This window comes from Amphiura filiformis, chromosome 13 (assembly GCF_039555335.1).
Source record: "Amphiura filiformis chromosome 13, Afil_fr2py, whole genome shotgun sequence".
In the NCBI taxonomy this organism is placed as follows: domain Eukaryota; kingdom Metazoa; phylum Echinodermata; class Ophiuroidea; order Amphilepidida; family Amphiuridae; genus Amphiura; species Amphiura filiformis.
This window is the reverse complement of record NC_092640.1, coordinates 4,664,630-4,691,248: the sequence shown is the minus strand read 5'-3', so window position 1 is coordinate 4,691,248 and position 26,619 is coordinate 4,664,630. Positions and strand designations below refer to the sequence as shown.

Genomic DNA, 26,619 nt, shown 5'->3' with positions numbered 1-26,619 from the left:
TTTTGAATGGTCATTTGACTACTTTCTCCATGCTAAATAACTGAACTGGAAAACTGTGCAATGTGTTCCATAGAATAAGTTTCTTATGTTACCTAAAATGTGATTTTGTAGGATAACTTCATAACGCTTAGCGGCTGTACTAACGCTAACTAATCTTAAAGTCTCCATGGTGAAAAAGCATATTAACCAATAGTCTCTGAATTGTTACAGATCGTGTACCCCAAAATTCAAAAGAAAAATTCAATGAATATCTGCATTTCATTGAACAATCTATATTGCTAAATAAGGTATTATTATGATTGTATACAGGAAAATATCAATACAATGGGTACCATAAATAGGTTGAACAAGAACAACGGTTTGAAATATTTTCCAGGTCAAAAACTGTTGATTTGTTTTTCCAACGTAGTATTTATTAAGTTTTAATCATTGACCTCTGCAAAGCTTTCTAGTTGTAGCAAAGTTTATTTTATTTCATATCGTAGCCCTAAAGCTGAATTACATGTAAAATTACAATTTCAAAACACATCAAAAATATATGATATTATATAAGACAATCAAAATTACAATATTGCACTTGACACATTTTAGTACACAATTTATCACACAGCAGTATAAAATAAGTCATGTAAGATAAAGATTATAAAAAGAATAACATTTCATAAAAATCAACACATGCATATAGGGGCTGAATGAATTAAGTCAGCAGGACAGCCCTGGGCAGGTAATATAAAAAAACACTATTTAATATACTAATAAAAAAATGGAATTGGACTACCCTGGAAGCGCGAGATTCTGGCAAAAAGCTGGGACAATTTGTCAGCATTGCATAGGTTGCGACCATGGACCCTGCCTCTGACAGGGGGTAGTAAATCATTTGTTCTAGGATTATTGGAGAGCCCTTCGGCAAACCTTAGACAATGATCCACCCTCCTGTCACAGAGAGAGTCCAGGTCACAACCAGTCAGTGCTTCAGAATAAGATGTAAAATTCCTACCCATGACTATCCTGTTAAAAATTTCCACGTGCAAAATCAACGTTGATACATCTTTGAAAATGCACAAAATTTGTCCATTTTACAATATGTTAAAGACTGTCAAAGATAATGAACATACGAAGGAAATTCAAATTATTATTATGATCCTTTTTGTTTGTAACAAATCACTATAATAAAAGGTGCAGCGATGTGTTAAAAATTGACTAAATTTACACGCGATGTCCATACGCAAAGATTGCCCATTGAAATGTGTGTGATACTTTGCGTATAAAAATGACATTGCGATTTGACATTTTGGATTCCAATGTGGAATAAAACGCAGGTGCTACGTTGAAATATGCTGATTTTACCTCATGTCGAAGTTCATGCAACACGCCCAATTTTGAAAGTAATGTCATGCTATATGGATGTAGTGATCCCTAATCTATCAAAATATGTGTTTTTGGGCAATTATAATATTTGAGGAGCACAAAAATACAAGTTTATAAGCAGCATGTTAACCTTGGTTTTTAGTCAAAATCAAAAGCATGCTGTTTGAATTAGGCAGAGACTCGGTAGCCTGAGCTCACCAAAATGTTTTCAATCACTATGCCCTCTATTGACCTAGATTAGATATTACAGTAGCTTATAGTCTTTGTTCCAGGCGCCATGTTCTGGGGATGTTACGAAGATTATTTGGAAGTGTCTTCGAAACAGTTTGCTTGATAAAACATACAGCGTAATATTTATGTTTTGTAAATGAAAGTTTTGTTTAAAATATTGCCCAATTGCATGTAAGATTGTTGATTTTTTTTGATCACGGTGATGATAAAATCAAATAATTAAACACTTTCGTTATTTAAACGCCAGCTTAAAACCAATCTTTGTAAATTGATTGTTTTTATGTTTGTTGTCAATTTCGTGCTTTACTCGCTTTGAGTTCCTCATCGGAAGAGATTGTGCCTTATAAGAACCATTCATTATCATTGTTAATTTAAACAGGTTTTTGTTTTTAAACAAAAACCTGTTCAAGCAATTAATTAAAAATTGCTTGCCTAAAAACAGAATAACTTTGATGTTAATACTTGACCTAATGTTTCAATTGTCATGAAGGTGACTGGGTATGGTGCCTTTTGTTTGTGTTTGTTTGAAATTGCTTTTGGACACTCACCGAAAGTCATAATGAAGCAGCCAAAGCAATACAAGGTTAAACATGGAAGTTTATAAAAACCTATTAAATGACCTAAAGGAAAAAACATTTGTGGCAACAACGAGCCTTGCATTGAAAGTCATGGTTAAAATGTGTACAAAATTCACCTGGAGATAGGAGGGACAGAAAATTAAAATCCCCTAGTGGATTTTCCCATGGACCTCATCCTAGGTAAACAAACAAACAAACAAACAGACAAAATGGTTTTCATAATCATGGAATCCATAGGCCCATAAATTGAAATTGCAGGCTATCACGGGAGCAAATTTACAAAATTTACCTCATTTACCGGAACACCCAATTGGGGAGTTTGACATTTTCGGAGCATGAAGGGAAAAAGGGTAAAATAAAAACGGAAATTCTGACAAAACTATAATATATAGACCCACACGATGTGCCTTACAGAGGTGGGAAATATCTTTCTTTAGCAAACTATATTAGTTTGAGACGCTAAAAAATAAATTACGTAAAAAGCTCGCGGGCGAACTGAAGGCCTATAAAAATAAAAAATATCACACTAAAAGACACAATTTGATGCTTAATGTTAACACCAGGATTTTAAAAAACAATGTATATCTAAGCACTATGTTTTAACTGACATTACTGAAGAAAAAAAAATATTGCATTATATCTGACCGAGAAAATAAATTTCATAGCAAAAAGGTGTATCTCTGAATTGTGCTGATTTTAACATGTATCGATCGACTCATATTGCTAGTCCCGGTTCCCAGTTGGATTGTACTCCTTCGTCACAAAAGAAAACAAGGCGGCTGGAGCAAAGACTAACATCTGATTTGGTCGCGAGAGGGCGAAGCCCTTGATATTTAGTGGTCACCGGGTCTTATATCTACTTCAATACAACATACAGTAAGCCAACAAATTACGGTACCAGTTACGTTTCCCCCTGTATATCCTAAACAAAGACAGATATGTCATAATTGGAACCAGCAGCCAATAGCTACATCTTTTAGCTCGAATTTAAGACCTCATTCGTTGAAGTTTGTATTGTTCCAGTCTTTAGTTATTAGTATTATTATTATTTTGTTATATTAAAAATATGCTATTTGATAAATTTTGTCAGCTCGCTTGGCCTTGTATGCAGACTATCACTTTTGCATTTAACTGTTTTTTGCTCTGCAGAACTATACACCATTTACCATGTTAATTTATCATTGCATTAAATATCTTGGTGTAGATTTAATTTACAAAATATTACATTAAATAGTTACCTGCTATGTAAAAAGTTATAACTTAGCTCATTATTTAGACTCGTTGCAAGTGCACGTGCAATCATGTGCTTATGCTTTCACTCGGGCTAAATACATTTTTGTTATTATTGTACCGTGATACTGTAATGCCATGCCTGAACTGTTTTATATTATAATGGGATTTTACAACCCCTTTACACCTACTGTGTAGGTTTGGTTGTTATTTTCACCATCATTACTCATTGATTTATAATTGAAAGCTTAGCTCTGGTGATAATAAGTTTAATATACCTAACCCACAAGGCATATATCTTGCTATTGTATTTATTATCATTCTAAAATTTTGTTTATCATAATTATTTAATACTAACTTATGTAAAGGGTGCCACAACAACACGCTCTGCGTTCAGTGGCATCCTCATCATTTTCACAATATTATTGTAAAAGCTTTTTTATATTGTAATTATTTAATGGATGGAATTTGATGAAATAAAACTGAACTGAACTGAACTGAACTGAACTGTTGTTCAAGAAATAAAGACACGACGATCCAAAATCCCAAGGAAGGTGCCAATTTAAAAGTTGCAGTTTCCTTCATTGCATGCGATATTGACTTGTACACAAACCGTTCGCGAACAAGGGAACTAGCGCCGTGCTTCCATTGATTAGCACGTAAAAACTAGCGTCATGCTTTCATTGATTAGAACACAAAAGTGCAACTTTTGATTTTGTCTCTTCGGTAGGTTTTAGATCTCCGCTTCTTTAATTCTCAACCAATTTCAACAAATAAGGTCTTGAATCAGAGCTAAGAGTTCAGGTATTAGCTGCTTGTTTTAATTGGGACATATTTGTCTTTATTTAGGATGTACAGGGGTGAACACAACTGGTACCTTAATTGTTTGGCTAATACTGTATTCTAAAGACATTTCAAATTTTCAATTTTTTTCTTCGTTTTTAAATTTTGACCACAAGTTTGGATATTGTAAGGTATATTTTTTTAAAATTTGAGAAAACACTTTCTATTTTTTGTCAATTTGGATATTTAAGGTAAGTTGCTATGGCGGACCGCAACAAAATGGCACGGATAATCAAGTTTGGCGCTTTTGTCAAACACTGCTAATTTTTGCAGAAATCTGCTGCTGCATTATTTACTTTCTGAAAATGTATACTTTTAAGTTATCAAGTTGATTTAAATTAAAATCTAGTCAACTGGACTTACTATTTATTGACTGGCGACGTTTCACATCCTATCTTGGATGCTTCCTCAAGCCGTCTGAATTTTCGGCGGCGATTGGTCAGTGACCCGTGACGGGGTCACAGAACTGAGAGGTCGAGGGATCTTTTGGATAGCAGAACTGTAGGCCCCCGCCAAGTTGTGCTAACAGTTCTACAGTTCTGCTGTAGCTAGCTTTTAATATGTATTTTCTTTTGCTATTTCAATTGTAAATTTTGTTGCAGAGATTTTGAGTTATTATTTCATCATAAGGGGTAATTACTTTGGTAGATGTTTACTACGGTAGATTCATTATACCTCTCGTAATGCTGATATTATTAATATTTTTTTTATTTGCCTTTCAGAGTGTTTAAACACCTCACCGTTCTTCTTAGGGAGCCCAGTATCAAGTGCTAAGATACAAAAACTATGTCCGGATTTTCAGAACTCAAAGGACTTAGCTTTAGGAGTGCCCATGCCAGATGTAACTGTTGGATTTGATCCTGTTGATGATCTTGTTTACTGGGGTGGGACCGACTCGATCCATCGAGGTTTAGCTGATGATCGATACACAGATGATAATCCGTGTTTCACTGAACTAGTTCTAAGCAACGGTAATATTATTATGTGGCCAATTTAAACAATCGGACAGCAAGGTTTGCACTGTATTTTTTGTGGGACACGAGAGCACATTAGTAATATCGATATCTGAATGCGATGAAAATGCCCTTCTGATTCAAATAATTTAGATTTTTTGAAATTGGCCACATAATACATATTTAGCAGTCCTCAAAGTAAAATTTATAAATCTAATGATATGAAATTAACGTGTATGAAGCTGGGAGGAAAAGCCAACGATCATTAGAACATTTTGACCTTTCGTATAATGTATATATATATATATAATTTTAGGTCTTTTGGGACACATACACTTTTAAATATCGTTAGATTTATCAATTTTATCAATAGCACAAACTATACATTTTCTTAATCCTTGTCATCAGACGATTGATACATCTCTCAACACGATCAAAGCATTTTCATTTTTTTAAAACCTGTGTGACCTGTCGTGACCCCTTAAACTTTACCAACATTTCACTTTGAATCCCCCTAGCAATGATCGCCAGGGTCTATACTAAATCCTCATAGTAACAAAATTTCTAGATATGGGTGTTGAACTCAATCCTTAATTAAGGCCCGTAAGAGATTTAGCTCTTAGATTACTAATAGGCCTAAATATATTGATTATTTATTTGTAAAAATCTTCATAAAGCATTCCAAAGTCTTACATTTGTTAAAAAATCTTAAAAAAAATATTCAAGTATCCATTACATCTACCACAGCTCGTCACTTTGACATTGACCACGTGAACCGGAAGTTATATTGGTCATTCGGAGTCTCTGGTGAAGTTGGAGTAGCAGGCCTAGATGGCAATAATAGACAAGTTCTGTATGGTCCAGGTCCATTAGCGACTTCCAAATGTGATTCCCCCAACAGTGGAGGCCGAAATGTTGTAGATATTCGTGTTGACGTTCCAAATGGGTGAATATTGCATTTTGTTATTACCTTTTAATACAAATGGACAAATGTAATAAACATAACATAAAAAGAAAGTCCGCACTTTAATAGGTAACCCGTCATCGATCTAAACCTGCTAATATGTTGTGACGATTTGATTGACACAGGCGCGGTGTGCAGCGTCTTGTTAGCTCTAATTTAATACACGTTTGCTACAAAGACCTCTAAATTGACAAAGATTGATACCAGTATATGAAATTTGGTCATTTGTAAATGTTGCAAATTAAAAAATTATTACGCACATCTGTAGTAGTGAATGAAGAGCGCTTCAATAACATAACTCGAAACACCTGCTAGGTTATTTCGAGCGCATCATACACTAGCATTCATCACTAAAGCATCGCAACAATCAGGGTGCGCTGTAAATGTGTAAATGAACAATTGAATAAACCGGTTGCTTAGGACAGAGGATGTTCGCTGGCAAGCGAGCTTGACCATGCATATAATTCCAACTGTGTGATCATTTTTTATTTGCAACTTTTGGAATTGCACCAAAAATAATCTTTGTCAATTTACAAGGTTTGGTAGCAAATGCGGTATCAAAGCTAACAAGATGCTGCACACGGCTGTGTCAATTAAATCGTCACAACAAAAGCCTTATGACAGGTTACATACAGTGCCCCCCCCCCCCACACACACAACACACACACATTTCAAGTCGGATTGGCGCTAATGCTTGTATGTTCCAGAAATGTTGATTTAAATTTTGGATGTTGCTGTACATATTAAAAAGGTTTTTTAAAACATTTATTTTCCTTAGTTGTGTACACTTCTTGAATAGTTTTAGAACATCTTTTAGAACAGTTCCTCTGCTGGTCAGTTGTGGTACTGTTTTATTTGTTTTTGTATGCATTGTTTAGATTTCACAATTCGAGCTAACTTTATTTTTTCCTTTATTTTCTTGTTTGCTTCTTAGAATGTTATACTGGGCTTCTCAAGGACCAACTGGCTTTACTGGTCGACTTTCAAAAGCGCCCATTTCTGGAGACGCACCGTGTGTAGACTTACGGACAAGTATAACAGTTTTCGCTTTGGAAATTAATCCAGAAGGTATAGACTATTGTTTTTCACTCCAGAAAATTGATTTCAATTCTATTCAAATTCAATTCTTTCTACACCTGGAGTCTTGCTATTCAATTCCAATTCAATCCACCTTACTTTAGAATTAATTCAATTCGATTCCAATTCAATTTTTCAATTTCAAAATCATTTCATTTCAATTCCAATCCAATGCAGTGAAATTAACAACTGAACAATTTCAATTCAATTATGAGCATTCATTTCAATTCCAATTCAATTCCAATACAGTTGCAGTTTGTATTAGTTGACCAAAGGCACACTGAAAAAACTGTGTCTAGAGATTGAACACTTTTTAGTCCTTGATTTGTAAACACAAGTAAAATTTAAACACAAATGTCAAACTTCAAAACATCAAGTGTTTAATATCTAAACACAAGGCATCAAATTACTAAACATGTTTAGCATTTAGACATTAGATAGCCCCTGCTTATCTCCTGCTCCTCCTAAGATTTTACACCCAAAATACTTGTACTTTTGAAAAAGTGTGAATAAAGCTGTCAAAGATATAAGCATTTTCTTTTTAAATGGTTTTCTCACAATTTGTTCAAATGTACAATATGACTTTTGATCAAAAAAATTAGGAGCTTGAGAAAAATAGGGGCTTTAAGTTTGAGATCATTGGCAAGTTGGGGAGGGGGATCTCATTATATGGTGCCATATATTGATGCTAAATTTTTAATGTGTGTCTCTTGTGTGAATAGATGTGGAAGTGTATCAGAATTCAGAACGGGGGAAGGGCACTTTTTTCAGGTGGAATGATCTGGAATCACAGACATCTGCTTGTGAATTGAAATGCTGAATTGAAATCAAAGCTGAATTTCATTTCAATTCCACTTCATTCTTCATCACTCAACATGGTTTCAATTCCAATCCAATTCAATTCTTCATTGCTCACGATGATTTCAATTCCAATCCAATTCAATTCATGCCCAAGCCCACTCATTTCGATTCCAATTCAATTCCAATGCATTGAAATGAAAATCGCCCAAAATTCATTTCAATTCAATTTGATTTCAATGCATTGAATTAACATTAGTATAGACCCTTCTATTCTACGGTATATACGAAGAGTTCAGATCCAAACCTTTTGGCGTTAAGGCCACCAACATCTACCCTATAATATTATCTTTTAACACACCCAAAATTCAAACTTGAACCTTTGACCCTTGGATAAAAATGATCTACTAATTGAATGATAATGATCTACTAATTGGATGATAATGACGCATGATGAAAGCATTAATCCTTGAGATTGAACCTGAGACCATTGGCTGCAAATGGTCTACGTACTTAGATCATGCTGAATTTATTTATTTACGAACGCCATTGTTTTAACTCTTTCTCAATTCACGTACAGGTACTAAGATGTATTGGGTAAATTTTGGTAGTCCATATCTCCACCTTCAGTGTGCCAACACGGCTGATGGTAGTTTCTGTGATGGGAGACCAAGTGATGTATACAATACCTTATCTGATATCGCAGGAGGGTTCACCACATTCGACATGAAATTATATGATGGATGTTTTTACATAACTGTCTTTGTTACCAGTATCATGTTTAAAATATATCGTATTGATGAAATGCCCGATGCAACAGCTACAGAAATAACGGGAAGTGCTCCACAATTTCAGATATTCGCACAACCAGCTTATGGTAAGATTTTATTTTTTCCCTATGCTCTAATTATTATTTTTATTAGTGTTATTGTTAAATAATAATAATAATAATAATAATAATAATAATAATAATAATAATAATAATAATAATAATAATAATAATAATAATAATAATAATACAATTCAGTCGCAAATGGTATGTTTTGTTAGTTTAATACATTTTACAAATTTATTCACATTATGCACAATCGCCATTCTAACTTCCGGTTTTTGAGAGCAGTTTTGGGACACTTTGACTTCTGACATATCGGGAAGATTGACGTAATTATTATTAATTTTCTTATTATTGTCGTAATGTTGATCATTAAAAATACTAAATAATTAATTTATAAAATACTAATATTTTTAATATTATTAATTTATAAAATACTAATATTTTTAATATTTGTTTTAATTATTGTAAAACATTTTAGATTATATTTTTTACGTACAAAACCCCAATATTTCTGAATTTTCTGAAAGGTCAAAGGACAAAGTGTCCCAAAACTGCAAAAACTGTCCTACAATGCATTGCAAACTTTCAATGCCGATTTGGCTTATTATCATGAGACAATAATACCATCGCGGTGAAATGTTATTATACTATAATGTTACTATATTTAAGGCACGCGTGATGTGTATTTTTGATCACTATTTTCAATTTCAGTTTTGCAACCAACCGAGGTGTTCTTTGATACTGATGTCTTCACAGGAATAGAAGGTTCGTCGGTGCAAATTACAATTACGCGTACAGGAAATGCTTTCCGTTGCTCTACGATGAGTAAGTGATATGCAAATCTTTGTACAAGTTCATTTGGAATGTTAGATTTAACTGTAAACATACAGGGTGTCTCAAAAAAGAGAGGCCCCCCATTGCGCCCTCTTTTTCTCCTATTTTTGAAAAGCTGATTAAATATATTTTGGTATGTAAAGAAACCTTTAATCAAAACAATTATATCAATCGGCTCATAACTTTTGAAGATATGTTCTTTTGAATAAAAGTACCCGTTTTTCACTCTGTCCACGGATAGCAAACAGAGTGGTTGGGATGGCTCATGCTGTGGAGTGGCCTACACGATCACCAGACCTCACACCACTGGATTTTTTTTCATTTGTGGCAAAATCCAAGATCTTCGCAAACGTATTACTGAATTCATTTGCAAGTATCCGGCGCGCAAGGATGGTACGCAACCAGAGGATGATTTAAGCACTTCCCACCACGCCACTGTGTTGACTTGTGGTTAGCACAGCTGTGTGAGTGAATATGACACCATTGGTCGTACATTGCATTGACGGGCATGGTTAAATTTGAATTTGGACTGATATATTTACAATAAAAACGCATTCACAATGCTGGTCGATTTCACATTTTATGTTACCTACAGAAGGTGTGAATTATCCTTCATACATACATCACTTTAGATCTAAAATCGACCAAGTAATAATGACACACGCACAATTCTTAAACAACATCTTTTGCACAGAATTCAATGGGATTTGAAAAGTAAAGTGGCAGTTGACACTCTGGTGATAACACGTTTGCAGTGCATGATGGGGCTTCCTTAAATCATCCTCTGGTACGCAACGCAATTGATGCAATGAGGACCAGGGCTGAAACCTGTATTCGCCAATTAAAAGGAGGCAACCAGGTAGAGGGCAGAGCAGCACAGTAAACTCACTTCAGAAGAACCAAAGACAAACCAAACAGCCATTTAGGGCTACCTTTTATCCTAAAAGAGAAATGACTTATGTTGTAAATGAAAAAAAGAAAGCAAGAAACAACAAAGTAAGAAAGTAAGAAACATAATAAAACTAAAGGCATAAATAACCAAGAAAAAATAAGTAACTGCAAGCAAAGCAAAAGAAGTCCCATTCGGCATCCATTTTATCCACAAATTAATGACACTATTAACAAAATCCATTGCCCATAAACCCACCGGTAAAGCCCATTCGATAAATAAAGTTATTTTATAAAGGTATCATTGAGGAATGTTGATATTCATGCATGGTATGTGTACTTCTTTTCAATCTTTGAAGTAGCCAAACCTTCTCCGTGGACAGAGTGAAAAATGGGTACATTTCTTTAAAAGAGCATATCTTCAAAAGTTGTGAGCCGATTGATATAATTGTTTTGGTTTATTAAAGCTAACGATTAAAGGTTACCAAAATATATTTAATCAGCTTTTCAGAAATAGGAGAAAAAGAGGGCGCAATGAGGGGCCTCTTTTTTGGGACACCCTGTAGTTCTTTTTGTACAATTCCAAGAAATAATGAAGATGTTAACACTTGTAGTTTAAGTAACCTACACTAGTGGTTTCTTTAGACTATCAACACCTGAATGTTTCCATTTACAGGCGACAAGAACCGCCATAGACGGTGTGATAAGTATTTCAAATATATTATTGAGTGAGTATATCCTTATTCAGAATGTCATATTTCCTTTTCAGCATATCCAGGAAGTTTTTTAAGCCATCTAGTGGTCTTGACAGGTTCTCTGTCGATAACTTTTAAGTCGTGGAAAGATAAAAAAGTCCTCCTAATTGAGGGAATCTTTGATAGAGGCAATATTGTTGGTGGTAGCTGACTAGTAAAAAGTCTGGGAATGGCACGTGTCAGTGTGTATGACTTAGTTTCAAAACTGATACCTTAATAATTGAGGAAGCAGACAACAAAATGAGGAGAGCAATATCCTAAGGACAAACTTCTCCCTCAGCAAAAAAATAATTTGAAACTAAGCCCTACACACGATCCAGCCGCAAATCATCTATCACAGACATTCACAAGTCAGCTATCACCGAGTATGTTGGCTCTACAATTTGTTTTCATGTCATACTCTATTAATAATATCAAAATGCATTCAAATTCAATGCATTTTGATATCATTAATAGAGTATGATATGAAAACAAATGATCAAATTTCATATTAAAAACACAAAACATTGTGGAATGTTTTTTTTTACAATTTCTGGAATTTTTCGAAAAATTGGGGGGGTGGGGGGTGGGACTATACTCGAACGTGGGAATATACTCGGTACTTAGCAACATCTTTGACCAACTCATCGCGCCCTCTATTCTGGTTGTCTATAAAAGGAAACAATCAGATGTGATGAGTTGCCAGTCTGATGAATCTGCTATTGTAATGGTGAATCTAACAATCCAATTGAACTTGTTAAAGTATATATTTGACGCCCTCTACGCTGTTCATGTCGCCTATAAAAGGAAATGGTTAGATGTGGCTAGTTGCCAGTTCTGGTGAAACGACTAGTGTAGTTATGACAACGTCACTAAAATTCTTTCTTTCTTTCATTGTTTTTTTCTTTATTTATTCCTTTTAACATTTCTTTGTTAACATAGTTCGTTTTATGCAAATCCAAGAAAAATGAAGATGTTAAACTCACATTTTTAGTGACGTTACACCACTACACTAGTGGTTTCTTCAGACTGGCAACCCATCACATCTGACTGCTTCCTTTTATAGGCAACAGGAACCTCTATAGAGGGCGTGATGAGTTGGTCAAAGATGTTGTTGAGTGAGTAGGCCCCCTCGTCCTTGTTTAGAGTGTCTTTTCCTTTTCGGCGTATCCAGATGGCTTCTTTCAGCCACCTAGTGGTCTTGTCAGCTTCTCTGTCGATGACTTTTGAGTCCTCCCAATTGATGGAATGATTGGTAGAGACAACGTGATCAGTGATAGCTGACTTGTGAATGTCTGTGATAGATGACGTGCGGCTGGCTCTTGTGTAGGGCTTCGTTTCAAATTTTTCCACCTCTTTTTGGTGTTCTTTGAGGCGAACGCCGAATGGGCGGCCGGTTTCTCCGATGTAGGTCCCAGCACAATCTCCGCAGGGAATTTCATATATCGCCTCTGCTTTTTGTTGAGGGAGTAATTTGTCCTTAGGGTGAACAAGCATACTGCGGATGGTGCGGTGAGGTTTCATAGCGGTAGGAGAAGCCATGCTTTTTGAAAACTCTTGATATTCGCTCGGTGAGCCCCTCTACATAGGGAACTACAACCATACCTTTAGACTTTTCACTGTCATCTTTATTCTTTGAGGTAGTCTTTGTTTTTGGAGTGGCTCTATTTTGTTTGACTTTTTTGATCGACCAATCTGGGTAACCACAGCCAGATAACGCTTCGCGTATATTGGTCTCCTCTTTCTGTCTGTCCGTTTCCTCGGTGACTAGCGATTCACTCCGGTCTAGTAAAGTTCTGACAACTCCTAACTTTTGATGGAGAGGGTGGTGGGAGGAGAACTGAAGGTACTGATCGGTGTGGGTTTTCTTCCTGTATATGCTAAGTTTCACTGACCCGTCTGGTTTTCTTGTGATCAGGGTATCAAGGAATGGAATAGAACCGTCCTGCTCTTGTTCATAGGTAAATTTAATGCTGCCGGTGGGATCAATTGAATTTAAGTGATCAGTAAGATTGTCAACTTGTCCTCTGCGTATAATTTCTAACACGTCATCAACGTATCTCTTCCAGAGACGTGGGCGACAGCTATCCGGGGCTGTGGAAATAGCTTTCTGCTCAAGCCACTCCATAAAGATATTACAAGCAAGGGGGCTGAGGGGGCTACCCATGGCCATGCCGAAACATTGGCGGTAAATCTGACCGGAGTAGCTGAAGTACGCAACCGTAGCTAAGCAAAATTTAGTCAGTTCTATAATGTCATCAGTAGAGAGGAGTGTTCTGTTTTTGAGATCTTTGTCCTCGTTAAGTCTTTCTCTGAGTATATGAAGAGTGAGATCAATGGGTGTACTGGTAAAAGCGCCACCACATCGTGCGAGTTAAGAATCTCATCTTCCTCAAGGGTAACATCTTTGAGATCTTCAGCAAGACTTTTTTTTTTTAGAACATGGTGCTCAGATTGGCCAACAATAGGGCTCAAAATATCAGCAAGAGATTTGGCCACATTATAACCTATGGAACCTGTAAAGTCCACTATAGGACGAAGCGGGGTACCGTCTTTGTGAATTTTGGGACTACCATAAATTCGAGGTACATTTTCCGAGGTGGGATACAGGAATTGTTTGTCCGCTTTCTTGATCTTATCGTCTTTTTCGAGCCTATGAAGGATTGAAACCAGCTCTCTTTTGTGTTTTGGTGTGGGGTCGCGATCTAATTTTTCATAGGTCTTAGAATCACTGAGGAGGGCACACATTTTTTGTTGGTACTCCGTTTTGTCCATGACAACCGTTGCCCGTCCTTTATCAGCTCCCAGGACCATGATGGACTCCTCTTTTTGAAGCTGATTAATCGCGACTCGCTCATCTTTACTGATATTTGAGGGTGGCAATTTCGCGGATTTTAAAGTTCCAACTATTTCGGCACGTAATTGTGCTGCTTCATTTCTTTGTTTCTTTCTTTTCTTTCTTTCTTTCTTTCTTTCTTTCTTTCTTTCTTTCTTTCTTTCTTTCTTTCTTTCTTTCTTTCTTTCTTTCTTTCTTTCTTTCTTTCCTTCCTTCCTTCCTTCTTTCTTTCTTTCTTTCTTTTCTTTTTTTTCTTTCTTTCTTTCTTTCTTTCTTTCTTTCTTTCTTTCTTTCTTTCTTTCTTATTTTCTTTCTTTCTTTCTTTTTTCATTCTTTTCTTTTCTTTCTTTCTTTCTTTCTTTCTTTCTTTCTTTCTTTCTTTCTTTCTTTCTTTCTTTCTTTCTTTCTTTCTTTCTTTCTTTCTTTCTTTCTTTCTTTCTTTCTTTCTTTCCTTTTATTCTTTCCCTTGTTTTCACACAAACCTTTTTGCTTTATTATTTTGACATAAGCCATTACTGCACATAACACTGGTTCTGCAATACCAACATTGGATTATATTGAGACAGAGATAGAGCTAAGGTTTACTCCAAAGACATCTACAGTTAGTTTGGGCATAATGTTACCTGACGAAGGTGCCCTTGAGGGAGACGAAGCGTTCAGTGTTAGTCTTAGTAATGCAATAGAAGCAACGTTGGGACCAAGAACAATGGCATCAGTGATCATTACAGATATTCAAAGTGAGATTTTGTATTCTTTTGCGTTTGACAAAACTATGGTTAGTTGATTAGTATCATCCCATTATAGTCAGTCAAATATTTCATCATCAAACAGCAACATCGTATTTGCCTAATAAGATCCATTGTGTCATGAAAATAATTAATGTTTTATGCTAGAGTAGCCATGTTTTTCTTCTTTTTTGGTAATATTTCATATAATATATCCAACTTTAAATAAAATACATGTAATTTATATATAAAAAAAGTTGATAACATAATACAAAACCCACTTGTAAAGAAATTAAGATGCAGGTCTTTGTGCTAATAATATATTTTTGACGGAATAATTAATATTCAGAATATCATTATAATACGAACTAATAATAAATAGCACAGGTATATTACAATGTATCTACTGTAATATTTATGTTAAGGGCTCGGATAGCGACGTTTGCACATTATTTGATGGGACCTGAGAGCACATCACACACACCAAACTGCATTTCCTTTTTTGAAATTCGCGATAAAGTACAAATTTCATGACAAATTATTAAACAGTTATAATTTGGTATTAAATAGTGTTACGAGTCGTCCTTGACTCAAGGCCAAAATCACCTTTTACCCAAACTCACACGAATGCACAACACAAATACACTGTTTGATTAAGCTAACAAAATCTAAGTCTTTAATTGAAAGCAAGTTATGATTGGTACAATATATGACAACAAATGCACATACACAATAATCAAATATAATCACTCTTTAACTATTTAGTACTTAGCCAGCATTCTTCTTCTTGGTAGGCCTAAAGAGTTCTTGCAATGTTCTGGACGGCTGATGTATATCCTCATTCTCTTGCCCTGCGAAAATCAGCGAAGTCCTTTGTACACTTGCATTGATAAATATTCTTGTGAATAAAATCCTCACACAAAAATGGCGTTGCTTTCTCCAAACTCTTATCTCCTTGCGCCGTTCTCCAAACGCCTAAATCCTTGCCCTGCTTTCTCCAAACTTAACTCCTTTCACTGCTTTCTCCAAGATTAACTCCTTGCGCTGCTTTCTCCAAAATTGGTGCTATGTCCACCTTTCACACAATATCTCCAGGAAGCAAGACTGCGATACAGTTGTCCCCACTTATATTGACAGTTGCGTTGAATCAAAAAACCATAGCTCATCATATTTAGATAATCTATGCATAAACCAGACTTCAGCAAGTCAACAGAAGAATATATATTCCTTTCTTGGAAGAAGTACGTTCTTTGACGTATTCTAGATCTTCTCCGACAACACTGGCAGGCAGTAGTGCATTGACTACGTAAAATATTTCTGGTTAGCAATTTCCTTTCTTTGAAGGAATTGGACTGTAAGCATATTAGCTAGCTAGCCCAGATCAACACTATAAACTGTCTCAATGATAAAGGCTATTGCAGCCTGTCAGATCTGTATCCAGATGATAATAATTGTAACCTTTTCCATAAAGTCCGACACAATCCGCAGTAGACCCTATGTCTTACTTTGGTCCATTTTCGTAGCTCCAAAATAATAACCATAATTTCAGCATGTCGTTGAGGACCAAACAATTGCCGTGTGGGCAAACAACGGTATCCGCACTTGACGAGATCCATCTACATAATCTTCATCGCTCAAAGGCTGAACTTGTAGCACTGTAGGAATCCTCCATGACCACACTTTGTAATACTCTCTGAGTATCCAGAATAACTGGTTAACATTAAATTTTTGAGAGCTATAGCTACATCCATTCACATTAAAATCATATCGATACAGGTCTGCCAAGAATTATTATTAACATTGTGTATTATCCCCCATCTGGGATTTTCCCAATGTTCTACTAATAGACATTAACCTTTCACATTACATCACTTCCTGGGGCTTTCCCCAACATTATGTCACTTTCACTTTACAACCTCAGGGGATTTACCCCTTGACAAAAATAGTCTTCATAAATGATGTGTTATTTCCATCATAGGGGTTTTTCCACAAAAGTCTTGATAAACAAACTATTGCATGATTATAAACTAGGTAACTTCCCCTATTTCATGATACACAATTATACAGGGTACATCACAATAGGCCTCGAAGTATACTTAAAACACGAAAAAATGAACAGTTTTACCAACCCAAAGTGTTACAATTAAACATGACAACAAATAAACACAAATCCCGACCGGCTTAAAACATATAATGATATGTACTTAAAGAGTACACAGTCTCAACGCAGGACAACCGATTCTTATTGTTCTGCAAGGCTCACTCAGTCATTTAATGAGGCAATACAAACGATCGAATTTGGTATTCAAATGAACAAAATTTTGAGTTACACCTTTTCAGTGTAAAATTGTTTTTCTCGGCCAAATGAAAAGCAATAATTTTCATTTTTTCAGTAAATGTCAGGAAAAACTGTAATGCTTGATACTGTATTTTTTTTCAAATCTTAGTGTTAAACTTAGGCGTGAAATTCAGTCATTTAGTGTAAGATTTTCGATTTTGATAGGCTTCAACTCTGCCCGCGAGCCTTTTTTTGGATCAACCTTTTAGCTTTTCAACGTAATATAGTTGGCTAACGAAGGATTTTTCCCAACTTTCTAACGCACATCACCGTGAGCGATATATCATAGTTTTGTCAGAATTTCCGTTTTGGTTTCACCTTTTCTTACTGCCGGCTGAAAATTTTTCAAAATCAACGCGTGAAATCCGAGGCATTGTAAATCGATATCCATGGGTGCCATATGCAGTGATATGAAGACCGGCCTGGCTACAGTGTTGCCAGAACTTCAATATAGCAAAGAAATTCCCAGGCCTAGCGCTCCTATGACACTGTGAGTGATTAATTTTTTGATTTCATCATCACCGTGAGCATCGTACCAATGTGTTGAAATTTGCTTCTCCTCAAAACAACTTTGCCCAACATTTGGTAAAAAATCAACAATCTTACATGCAATTGGGCAATATTTTAAACAAAACTTTCATTTACAAAACATAAATATTACGCTGTATGTTTTATAAACTGTTTGGAACACACTTCCAAATAACCTTCGTAACATCCCCAGACTTTCGTTACCGCATTTAAACGCCAGCTCAAAACCAATTTGTGTAAATTGATGGTTTTTACGTTTGTTTGTCAATTTCGTGCTTTACGCGCTTTGAGTTCCTCATCGGAAGAGATTGTGCCTTATAAGAACCATTCATTATCATTGTTAACTTAAACCTGTTCAAGCAATTAATTAAAAGTGCTTGCCTAAAAACAGAATAACTTGGATGTTAATACTTGACCTAGTGTTTCAATTGTCATGAAGGTGACTGGGTATGGTGCCTTTTGTTTGTGTTTGTTTGAAACTGCTTTTGGAAAACCAGCGAAAGTCATAAGAAAGCAGCCAAAACAATACAAGGTTAAACATGGAAGTTTATAAAAAACCTATTAAATAACCTAAAGGAAAAAAAAACCACATTTGTGGCAACAATGAGCCTTGCATTGAAAGTCATATTTAAAATGTGTTGAGTACCACCCCAAAGTTTCCCCATATACACCCCTACTACCCACCTCACACACCTCTGCACCCACCCCACACCCGATAGGCCTATAGGCCTACATAATATTACATACCGGTATAATAATATTTATATAGCACGTTATAGCTATACATTTAAAAAGGTATAGCCCTATTATGACAAATAGGCCTACATGTCAAATTAAAAACAAAGCCGAACACAAGTCTGAAGGGTGTAATGAAAATGCCAACCCGCGATGGTGGGGGGGGGTCATACAAAATTCACCTGGAGATAGGAGGGACAGAAAAATAAAATCCCCTATAATAACACACTCATTTTTCTAGGTTTGGACAGTACAACGTGCGTCTCTTAATACGGACTAACCAAGGTAAACAAACAAACAGACAAAATGGTCGACATAATCATGGAAACCATATTTGCCATTGCAGGCTATCACCATGATCACGGAAGCAAATATCCAAAATTCACTTTAATTTACCAAAGCACCCAAATGTGAGATTTGGGCTACAAAATCGTGCTTTCAAAACCTTGCTTTCAATGCAGAAGAGACCTGGATTAGATCAATGGAATTATCGACTATTTATGCTGCTTGCTTTCGAGATAAAGTACTGAGTTTGAGATTTTACGAGCATGACGTGAAAAAAGGTGAAATCAAAACGGAAATTCTGACAAAACAATAATAGATAGACCCACACGATGTGCTTTACATAGGTGGGAAATATCTTTCCTTAGCGAATTATATTAGTTTGAAACGCTAAAAAATGAATTCCGAAAAAAGCTCGTGGACGGATGTAAGGCCTATAAAATTTATAAATCTTACACTAAACGACACAATTTCATACCTAATTTTAACAAAAAAAAAAAAAAAAAAATGTATATCCAAGCACAATGTTTTTAACTGACATTACTGAAGAAAAAAATATTGCTTTATATTTGACCGAGAAAATTAATTTCATAGCAAAAGGTGTATATCTGAATTGTGCTGATTTTAACATGTATCGATCGACTTTTAGCGCGACCATGCATCTCTAAAGAATCGGTTGTCCAGCGTTCTAACTGTACATCATATTAAAATTTTAACTTTTTTTTACGATATACCATTTTTCCTAAAAAACTTCAAATGTTTTAATGTTTTAAAAAAGCGTATATCTTCAATACGAAAGGTCAACATTTTCAAATGATGGACGACTTTTCCTCCCAGTTACACACACTTTAAGTACATAACATTAGTTACACACATTTTAAGTACATAACATTAGATTAATAAAGTTTACTTCGAGGACTGTTAAGTATAAAAAAAATATAAAAAATATATATAATTTGCCATAATTTGTATTATGGTGGAAATGTCAAAAAAATCAAAAACATTTAATATTAGAAGGACATTCCTCGTATTCAGAATGTAATTTGGTGTGTCTAATGTTCTATCAGGTCCCACAAAAATACTGTGCAAAGGTGGGTGACCAACCCCTTAACTATTTAATATTTTCATTTTAATCAGGTTCAGTGAAAATCACTACACCGGATATGACGTCATTTGACGAATCTGGCGGCGCGGTTTACATTACGGTCACCAGAGATCAAAATATAGAAAGTGTCATCAATGCTGGTGAGAGTTCTTCATTAAAGCCAAAATACTTTTTTCATCTTTCGTCATTTTTCCCTTTTGTGTGATTTATTCTTCGCTATCTTTTTTTTCGTTTTCTTTCACATGCTTCTTTCTTTTTCTTTTATCCTTTTCAGTATTGTCATTAACATATTCGAGTACATCTGTACCACCAACAACCGTTTTCACCGAGACGGAGGTAGAATTTATATTCCCGTCGGGTATCCGTTCGGTTAATGTATGGCTGACAATCATCGATGACAATTTTCTTGAGAACGATGAAATATTGACCGTTACGCTGAGTCTTAGCAACGGTTGTTGTTTGGCTGATCCATCGGTGATTGAAATTGTAGTCAGGGATGACGATGGTAATTATTTTGACAGTGACGAATATCTTTAGAGAATACTAAAACCGAGAGGTACAGATTACATGCCAATGGACCCTCCTCACTGGCTACTCGACAAATGCATTAAAGTGGTAAATTTGAGAGCGAAGCTGGCTAGTAACATCCAAGCAGCTAACTTCCATGTTAGGAAATCCTACTAATATTGACATATATTGGAGTGTTATTGGAGTTATTAGCGCGATATTGATGGTTAGGCTAAAATTGCAAAATCCTGCACGGGTATTTTTTAACATCGTCAGGCTTCTTTTTTTAAATTCATTAGTATACTTTCTGACTTTGCAGATTCAATTGAGTTCAGCCAAGAGAGTTATACAACACTCGAGTCTGAAACCGCAGTAGTGACATTAGTACGAACTGGCAACTTGGATAATGACGTAACCGTCAGTAAGTATTTCTGGAGCTAAACCTTACAATTTTTTAAAAATCGTTAAACTGTCCTCGAACCTCGAACAAAACCGCAATGAATTTTTACAAGTTGCAAAATGTCTCGAAAAGGTTTATAAATATCTTTCAATATAGCATGAAATCATCATGGATAAAATTAGCTCCTTAAGTAAGAGAGGTTACTTAATTTTATCGAAAAACCAACAGGTGTTCTGTACATAGCTAGTGAGTGAATAGCCATAATATATACCATTCACCAAGCTGCCTAATAATTGTGAATTAATAAATGCGTATCACTTGTTGAGAGACAGATAGGACACAATAATGCACTTGCGCTGAATTTTGATACATCTAATGCACTTGCCCTCCAGTACATTACAAATACACTCACCCTGATAGTTCTCTATCATTTCTTTTCTTATCAGTGTTATCCACGACCAGTTCGTCTGCCCAAAAAGGGGTTGATTACGAAGAGCTTAAAAATACTATGGTCAAGATTCCTGCTGGAGAAACCATGGTTGATACTCAAATAAATATTATAGATGATATTATTCTCGAAGCTACCGAGTACTTCACAGTACGATTAAGTTCTGATGTTAATGGAGATATAGGAACGCTGAGGCGAGCTCGCATATACATAGTTGATGACGATAGTAAGTTGACTTACTGTTTGATGTGATTGCAAATTCATTATACACAGCCAAAATATTGCACACAGTTTACTCTAAATAGAATACTTTTACAGCATTTGCAACAAGTCACATGTTAAGCTATATTGCTTGTTTCATAAGGTTGTAAAAGAGGCACAAATTAGGATGATATCAAACAAATATAGAACGGGTCAAATTTTAAATTAGAAAATTTGTTAATAAAATAGGAAAGAAACATGTTTTGTGATTTTCTCATTGACAATAATTGTCAATTTGTTTGTCAAATTATTTGTCTATCACAAAAGGAGTAAGTAAATATTGGACATGTTACATTAAAGATCAAACATCAAAGATCAAAAATAACTGTTTCAAACATTTTATTTTAACAAACAGTTGAGCTTGTCATGAAGGAAACCTACATAGAGGTGCAGGAATCAGCGGAGATGGTAATGATTCCTATTCAACGACTAGGCTATGAAGGAACTCCTGTGACTGTAGGTGAGTTAGAAGTATGGGAATCAGGCAGCATAGTAATGATTCTTATACAACAAATAGGCTATGAGGGAATTCCTGTGTTTGTATGTTAGTTAGATGTGTGGGAACCAGCGGGGATGATAATGATTCCTGTACAACGACTAGGCTATGAAGGAACTCCTGTGAATGTAGGTGAATTAGATATATGGGAATCAGTCGGCATGATTAAATTATTCCTATTCAACGACTAGGTTATTAGGAACTCATATATCGTTATGATTTCGGCAGACTGCCGAATGCGGATTCGGCTTTTGGTAAATTCATTTTACGCATGCATTACTTTTGAATGAGAGAACAAGGGATCAATGATGTACATAATAGAGGGCAGCACATCAATTTGTAACGGAGATGAGATGATAACAGCATAATAAGTAATCAAAAGAGGGCGACATACAGGGTTAGCTAACGGTGCATCGCAGTACGGTCAACGACGATAACCGTCAAAAACCGATATGCTGCCCTCTATAGGTAAAGCATTGATCCCTTGTTCTCTAATTCAAAAATATTGGATGCGTAAAATGAATTTACCAAAAGCCGAATCCGGATTCGGCCGTCTGCCGAATTCATAACGATATATATAGCTGTAGGTGAGTTAGAGGTACAGTATGTGAATTAGCATACTAATGACTCTTATTCAACGACTATGTTATGAATCAGTCACATACAATTTTGGTCCAATATTAGAAGCCTAATTGTAGTAATGTTCTCTTCTTATATCCCATTTCAGATGTTCAAGTCGATAATGAAGCAGTCTCGGATGTTGAATTAGTTTCATCTAAAGTCAAATTTGAATCAGACGAGACTGAATCTAATGCCACACTTCGCTATACAGATGATGAGACGGTAGAGGAGGACCAGAGGGTGTCGGTATCCCTGGTAGATGCACAGGGTGGAATGATTGCATCACCAAGAACGGTTATCATAGTTATCAAAGACGATGATTGTAAGTGTTCTTGAATGTGATATTCGCATTCTACCTTTCATATTATAACACACAGGCCGATACGCAGACCTAAGGGGGCCGAGTTTCCAAAATGTGGACTATCCTCTGAAAAAACTAAAATCTCGCATGCAAAGAAGTGCACGACACATCCAAAAAACTGACATTATTTTGAACAGTTTAAAGCATATGGGATAACACTAACCGTATTTTTCCAGATATATCTTGCGTTTCTCGAGTTAAGGCCAATAATACATCAAAACGAACATTTTGTGCGTTCTCCCGTCACAAGAAAAATCATACACATGGGCATAAGAAACATTGTACAGTTTACCAGTACCTTTAATCACTAAAAAACTTAAAATATAAATGTGAAGATATGTTGATTATAGGAAAAAGAAAATTGCCAAGTTCAATTTTCCATAGTTAAACCGTAGTGCGCCCAAACAGTATTCTTGTGTGAATAAGCTTGAAATTGGTCTCAATATTTGAATGCAAACGCCTATTGAGTTGGCTCCACTCAGTTGCGACTTATCTAAACATGAAAAAGTGGCCCCACTGATCATTTGTATTTTTAAATTGAACCTTCTTGACTTTAATACCACCCCTCCCGCATACGGACATGATAATTTTGCATTACAGCTCAGTCTGAGTTCATGTTCAATTTGAAATAAATACGACAAGTGTGTTCTTGACGTAGTCGACGGTTACACAAAAATTGGATTAATGATAAAAATACCTGCCCCAACAGCCAACAACGGTCAAATATACGTATAGAATACGATGAGCTTACGGTAAAGCATAAAATTAATGTAAATTTGACTGCGCATAGTTTACATGTTAAGTTATTATTTATTTTTAACATTGTAGATGTTATTGATCAAAACATGAATACAATGATGATTACCGCAATAAAAATGAGGACGACTATTACGATATAAATGCTGTTGATAATGATTTTGACGAAGATGTCGTTGAAGACGACGACCATTATGACAATGATGATGATGATGATGATGATGATGATTGTGATGATGATGATGATGATGTTGATGATGATGAAGATGATGATGATTGTGATGCTGATAATGTATGATGATGACGATGATCGTGATGATGATGTTGATGATGACGACGATGTATGATGATGATAATGATGATTTCGATGATTATGATGATGATGATGATGATGATGATGATCTCTCCTATAGCTAGTTTCAGATTCCTACAGGAAGTATACCAAGTAGGGGAAACAACAACTACTTTGACAGTGACCATTCTGCGCAGTGGTTGTTTATCATGCGTCGCAACAGTGGGTGAGAAAAAATTACTCTTGTTTTTGAGCGCTTTGATAAAAGTGCATTTTAGCCCACAGAGTGAGTTTCTGGATATGTCCATTTAAATATATTGCATTTCTATAATTGTTGCTATAATATTTGTGCCAGTTTGTACAGGAGTAATGACAATCAGCAGGTGCTATTGTTAACGGTAGGATTCAGTGTTGCCCATACCGCGACGCATTGGCTCGCCAGGCCGTGCTAAACAATTCTCAAGTAGACCAATGTTTAAGCTTCAAAAAAAGCGCTCAATACCGGATATTTGGGCGCATTTACCCGAACTTAGAACTTAAATCACTTCGAGCGAAGTGGAAGAAATAACAGAGCTGAACATCATATTCAAGTGGCTGCAGCAACAGTCGTCTACAAAATTCACACCAGCTTGTGCCGACTAGATCTGAAGGCACTGCTACCAAAAACATTTGTAGTTACAAGGACTACCCGCTCCAGCTTGTCCATGCCTTGCCATCCTCTCACCGTACCAATTTATAGAACCAAATCTACTGATACGACCTTCCTCCACACTGCAGTTTACGTTTGGAATAGCATAACTAGATGGAGTAATCGGTGACATACCTGACAAGGGCGCACTTTCCTTCAAGAACATAAGTTCATAAGCATCTTATTTTATGTGTCTGATACTTTACTGTACCCCTTCAATCTTGTTGTTCCTAATGTGCGGTGAACCACTGATTGGCCCATGTGGTTGTCTTTCATAGTGCCCAGGTGCCTGTGTCACTCCTCGTGGGCTATTGTTCACGCTAACATTTGATAAAAATGATCACAAAACCAATTGTAATTTCAATTTGGAGTTTCAGAGATTCAAAACCTTTATAAATCGGCTGATGGGGAAAATATGTCAAAATGCTGCCCCGTTTTGACACTGGCAAAACTAGTCCAATTTTAGGAGAAAATAGCGGCATGCTTTTTTTTAGTAACGGCAAGTAGTCGCAGAGTAGCCCAATTGCGCGCCTAATCTGCGGCATTGGCATCACTGGCAGGATTTGCGACCAACCTGGATAATATCAATATTAATAAACATCTAAATGACATCTATTTGGCATGAACACATGTTTTATTTTTATTTCTGTAGATTATCGAACAGTTGATTCAACAGCAACTTCTTCAGATTACACGAGTTCTTCAGGCACAGTCCGATTCGGTTCTGGGGAAACATTAAAGAAGATCGACATTAGTATAATAAATGATAATGAAGTTGAGTCCCAGGAACAATTTACAATCGAGTTGCTGAGTAGAGTGATAGTCTCAGAAACTCGGATTATAATCTTGGATGACGACACCTCTGTAGTACCGAGACCGCAACCAATTTCAGGTATACTTTACCAAAAAACACAAGTCTCCACATTAATAAGCCACTGAAAAAATTCACTGCCCAACCGGTTTTGAACCTGGGACCTTTGGCTAAATGATCCTGATATGGAGAAGAGCAGTGACGCTATTATCTATTTCCCTTCATTCAGTTCAATAGCCGTTCTCTAGCATCTTCTCATTCAAGAAGCTCAGATAGAACTTTTGGAAACAATTCGAAAATCGTATGCGAGGTAGAGAAATATCAAATTGATAATCAAAATCTAGTCAACTGGACTTACTATTTTTTAACTGGTGACGTTTTACATCCTATCCTGGATGCTTCCTCAAGCCGTCTGATTTCTCTGCGGCGATTTTTGTCAGTGACCTGTGACGGGGTCACAGAGGTAAAGAAATAAATAAACAAAATTAATTTCTTCGTCATGGAGACAACCCATTACTCGGCTAAAAAAAGAAACATTACCCGATTCAGTTTTTCAATTATGTTACATTCCCTGTAATCACGCTCCGGGGCAACTCCTGTAATCCTCTATTCGATACATCCCGAGGTAACTACTCAAGATACTGCTGGATATGACTTGAATCGAGCAGTTATTATGTGGACAGTGCCTTAAAAATCTAAGCAGAAAATCCTGTGAAAAAGATCAAAATCACAGGTCACATGATTTTCATCATCCTAATCTTTCACCTATTTTGATCGGTTAATATCACAAAACGATTTGGTGCTTATGTGTTTTTTAGGATTAGGATGACGAATACACGTGACCTGTGGTTTTGTTTTATTAATACCTTCAAATTTGTTAATCGCAAAATACTAATACAATTATTTAAGGGTTTCATTAAAGTGATATGCATATTTATACGATACCAATGCTTATAGACACATTACCACAAACTATTGTTAGTTATATACTAAGATGAGTAATACCCCTGACTACTATCAAAAAATTGTAACCGTTTTGACATGATATGTAATATTTTTGACTAGGTACCATTGCACTAAAGACTAGCGTGTTCAC

The 26,619-nt window shown here is 35.8% G+C and overlaps 3 protein-coding genes and 1 long non-coding RNA gene across 4 annotated transcripts; 2 read left to right on the top strand and 2 right to left on the bottom strand.

Moving 5' to 3' along the window:
- Positions 1-12,813: 12,813 nt before the first annotated feature.
- Positions 12,814-13,506, bottom strand: LOC140168787 (uncharacterized). The gene has a single exon (XM_072192197.1). The coding sequence runs from the start codon at positions 13,504-13,506 to the stop codon at positions 12,814-12,816; it is 693 nt and encodes a 230-aa protein (XP_072048298.1).
- A 74-nt stretch (positions 13,507-13,580) lies between these two features.
- On the bottom strand, positions 13,581-14,147 carry LOC140168786 (uncharacterized). Its single transcript, XM_072192196.1, has one exon. The coding sequence runs from the start codon at positions 14,145-14,147 to the stop codon at positions 13,581-13,583; it is 567 nt and encodes a 188-aa protein (XP_072048297.1).
- Positions 14,148-20,282: 6,135 nt separating this feature from the next.
- Positions 20,283-21,365, top strand: LOC140167171 (uncharacterized). Its single transcript, XR_011860973.1, has 3 exons — positions 20,283-20,387; positions 20,709-20,810; positions 21,236-21,365. It is a non-coding gene; the product is annotated as an uncharacterized lncRNA (long non-coding RNA).
- A 499-nt stretch (positions 21,366-21,864) lies between these two features.
- Positions 21,865-26,352, top strand: LOC140168785 (sodium/calcium exchanger 2-like). Its single transcript, XM_072192195.1, has 5 exons — positions 21,865-22,042; positions 22,722-22,937; positions 24,146-24,250; positions 25,365-25,604; positions 26,342-26,352. The coding sequence occupies exons 1-5, from the start codon at positions 21,865-21,867 to the stop codon at positions 26,350-26,352; spliced, it is 750 nt and encodes a 249-aa protein (XP_072048296.1).
- The last annotated feature ends 267 nt before the right edge of the window (positions 26,353-26,619 follow it).

Excerpts from the sequence above, each read along its gene's own strand:
- LOC140168787 (XM_072192197.1), bottom strand. The coding sequence starts at position 13,506 with ATGGCCATGGGTAGCCCCCTCAGCCCCCTTGCTTGTAATATCTTTATG.
- LOC140168786 (XM_072192196.1), bottom strand. The coding sequence starts at position 14,147 with ATGGTCCTGGGAGCTGATAAAGGACGGGCAACGGTTGTCATGGACAAA.
- LOC140168785 (XM_072192195.1), top strand. The coding sequence starts at position 21,865 with ATGAAGGAAACCTACATAGAGGTGCAGGAATCAGCGGAGATGGTAATG. Across the intron at positions 22,043-22,721 it reads GGGAATTCCTGTGTTTGTAT|ATGTTCAAGTCGATAATGAA; the intron begins GTTAGTTAGATG and ends ATCCCATTTCAG. Across the intron at positions 22,938-24,145 it reads AGTTATCAAAGACGATGATT|CTAGTTTCAGATTCCTACAG; the intron begins GTAAGTGTTCTT and ends TCTCTCCTATAG.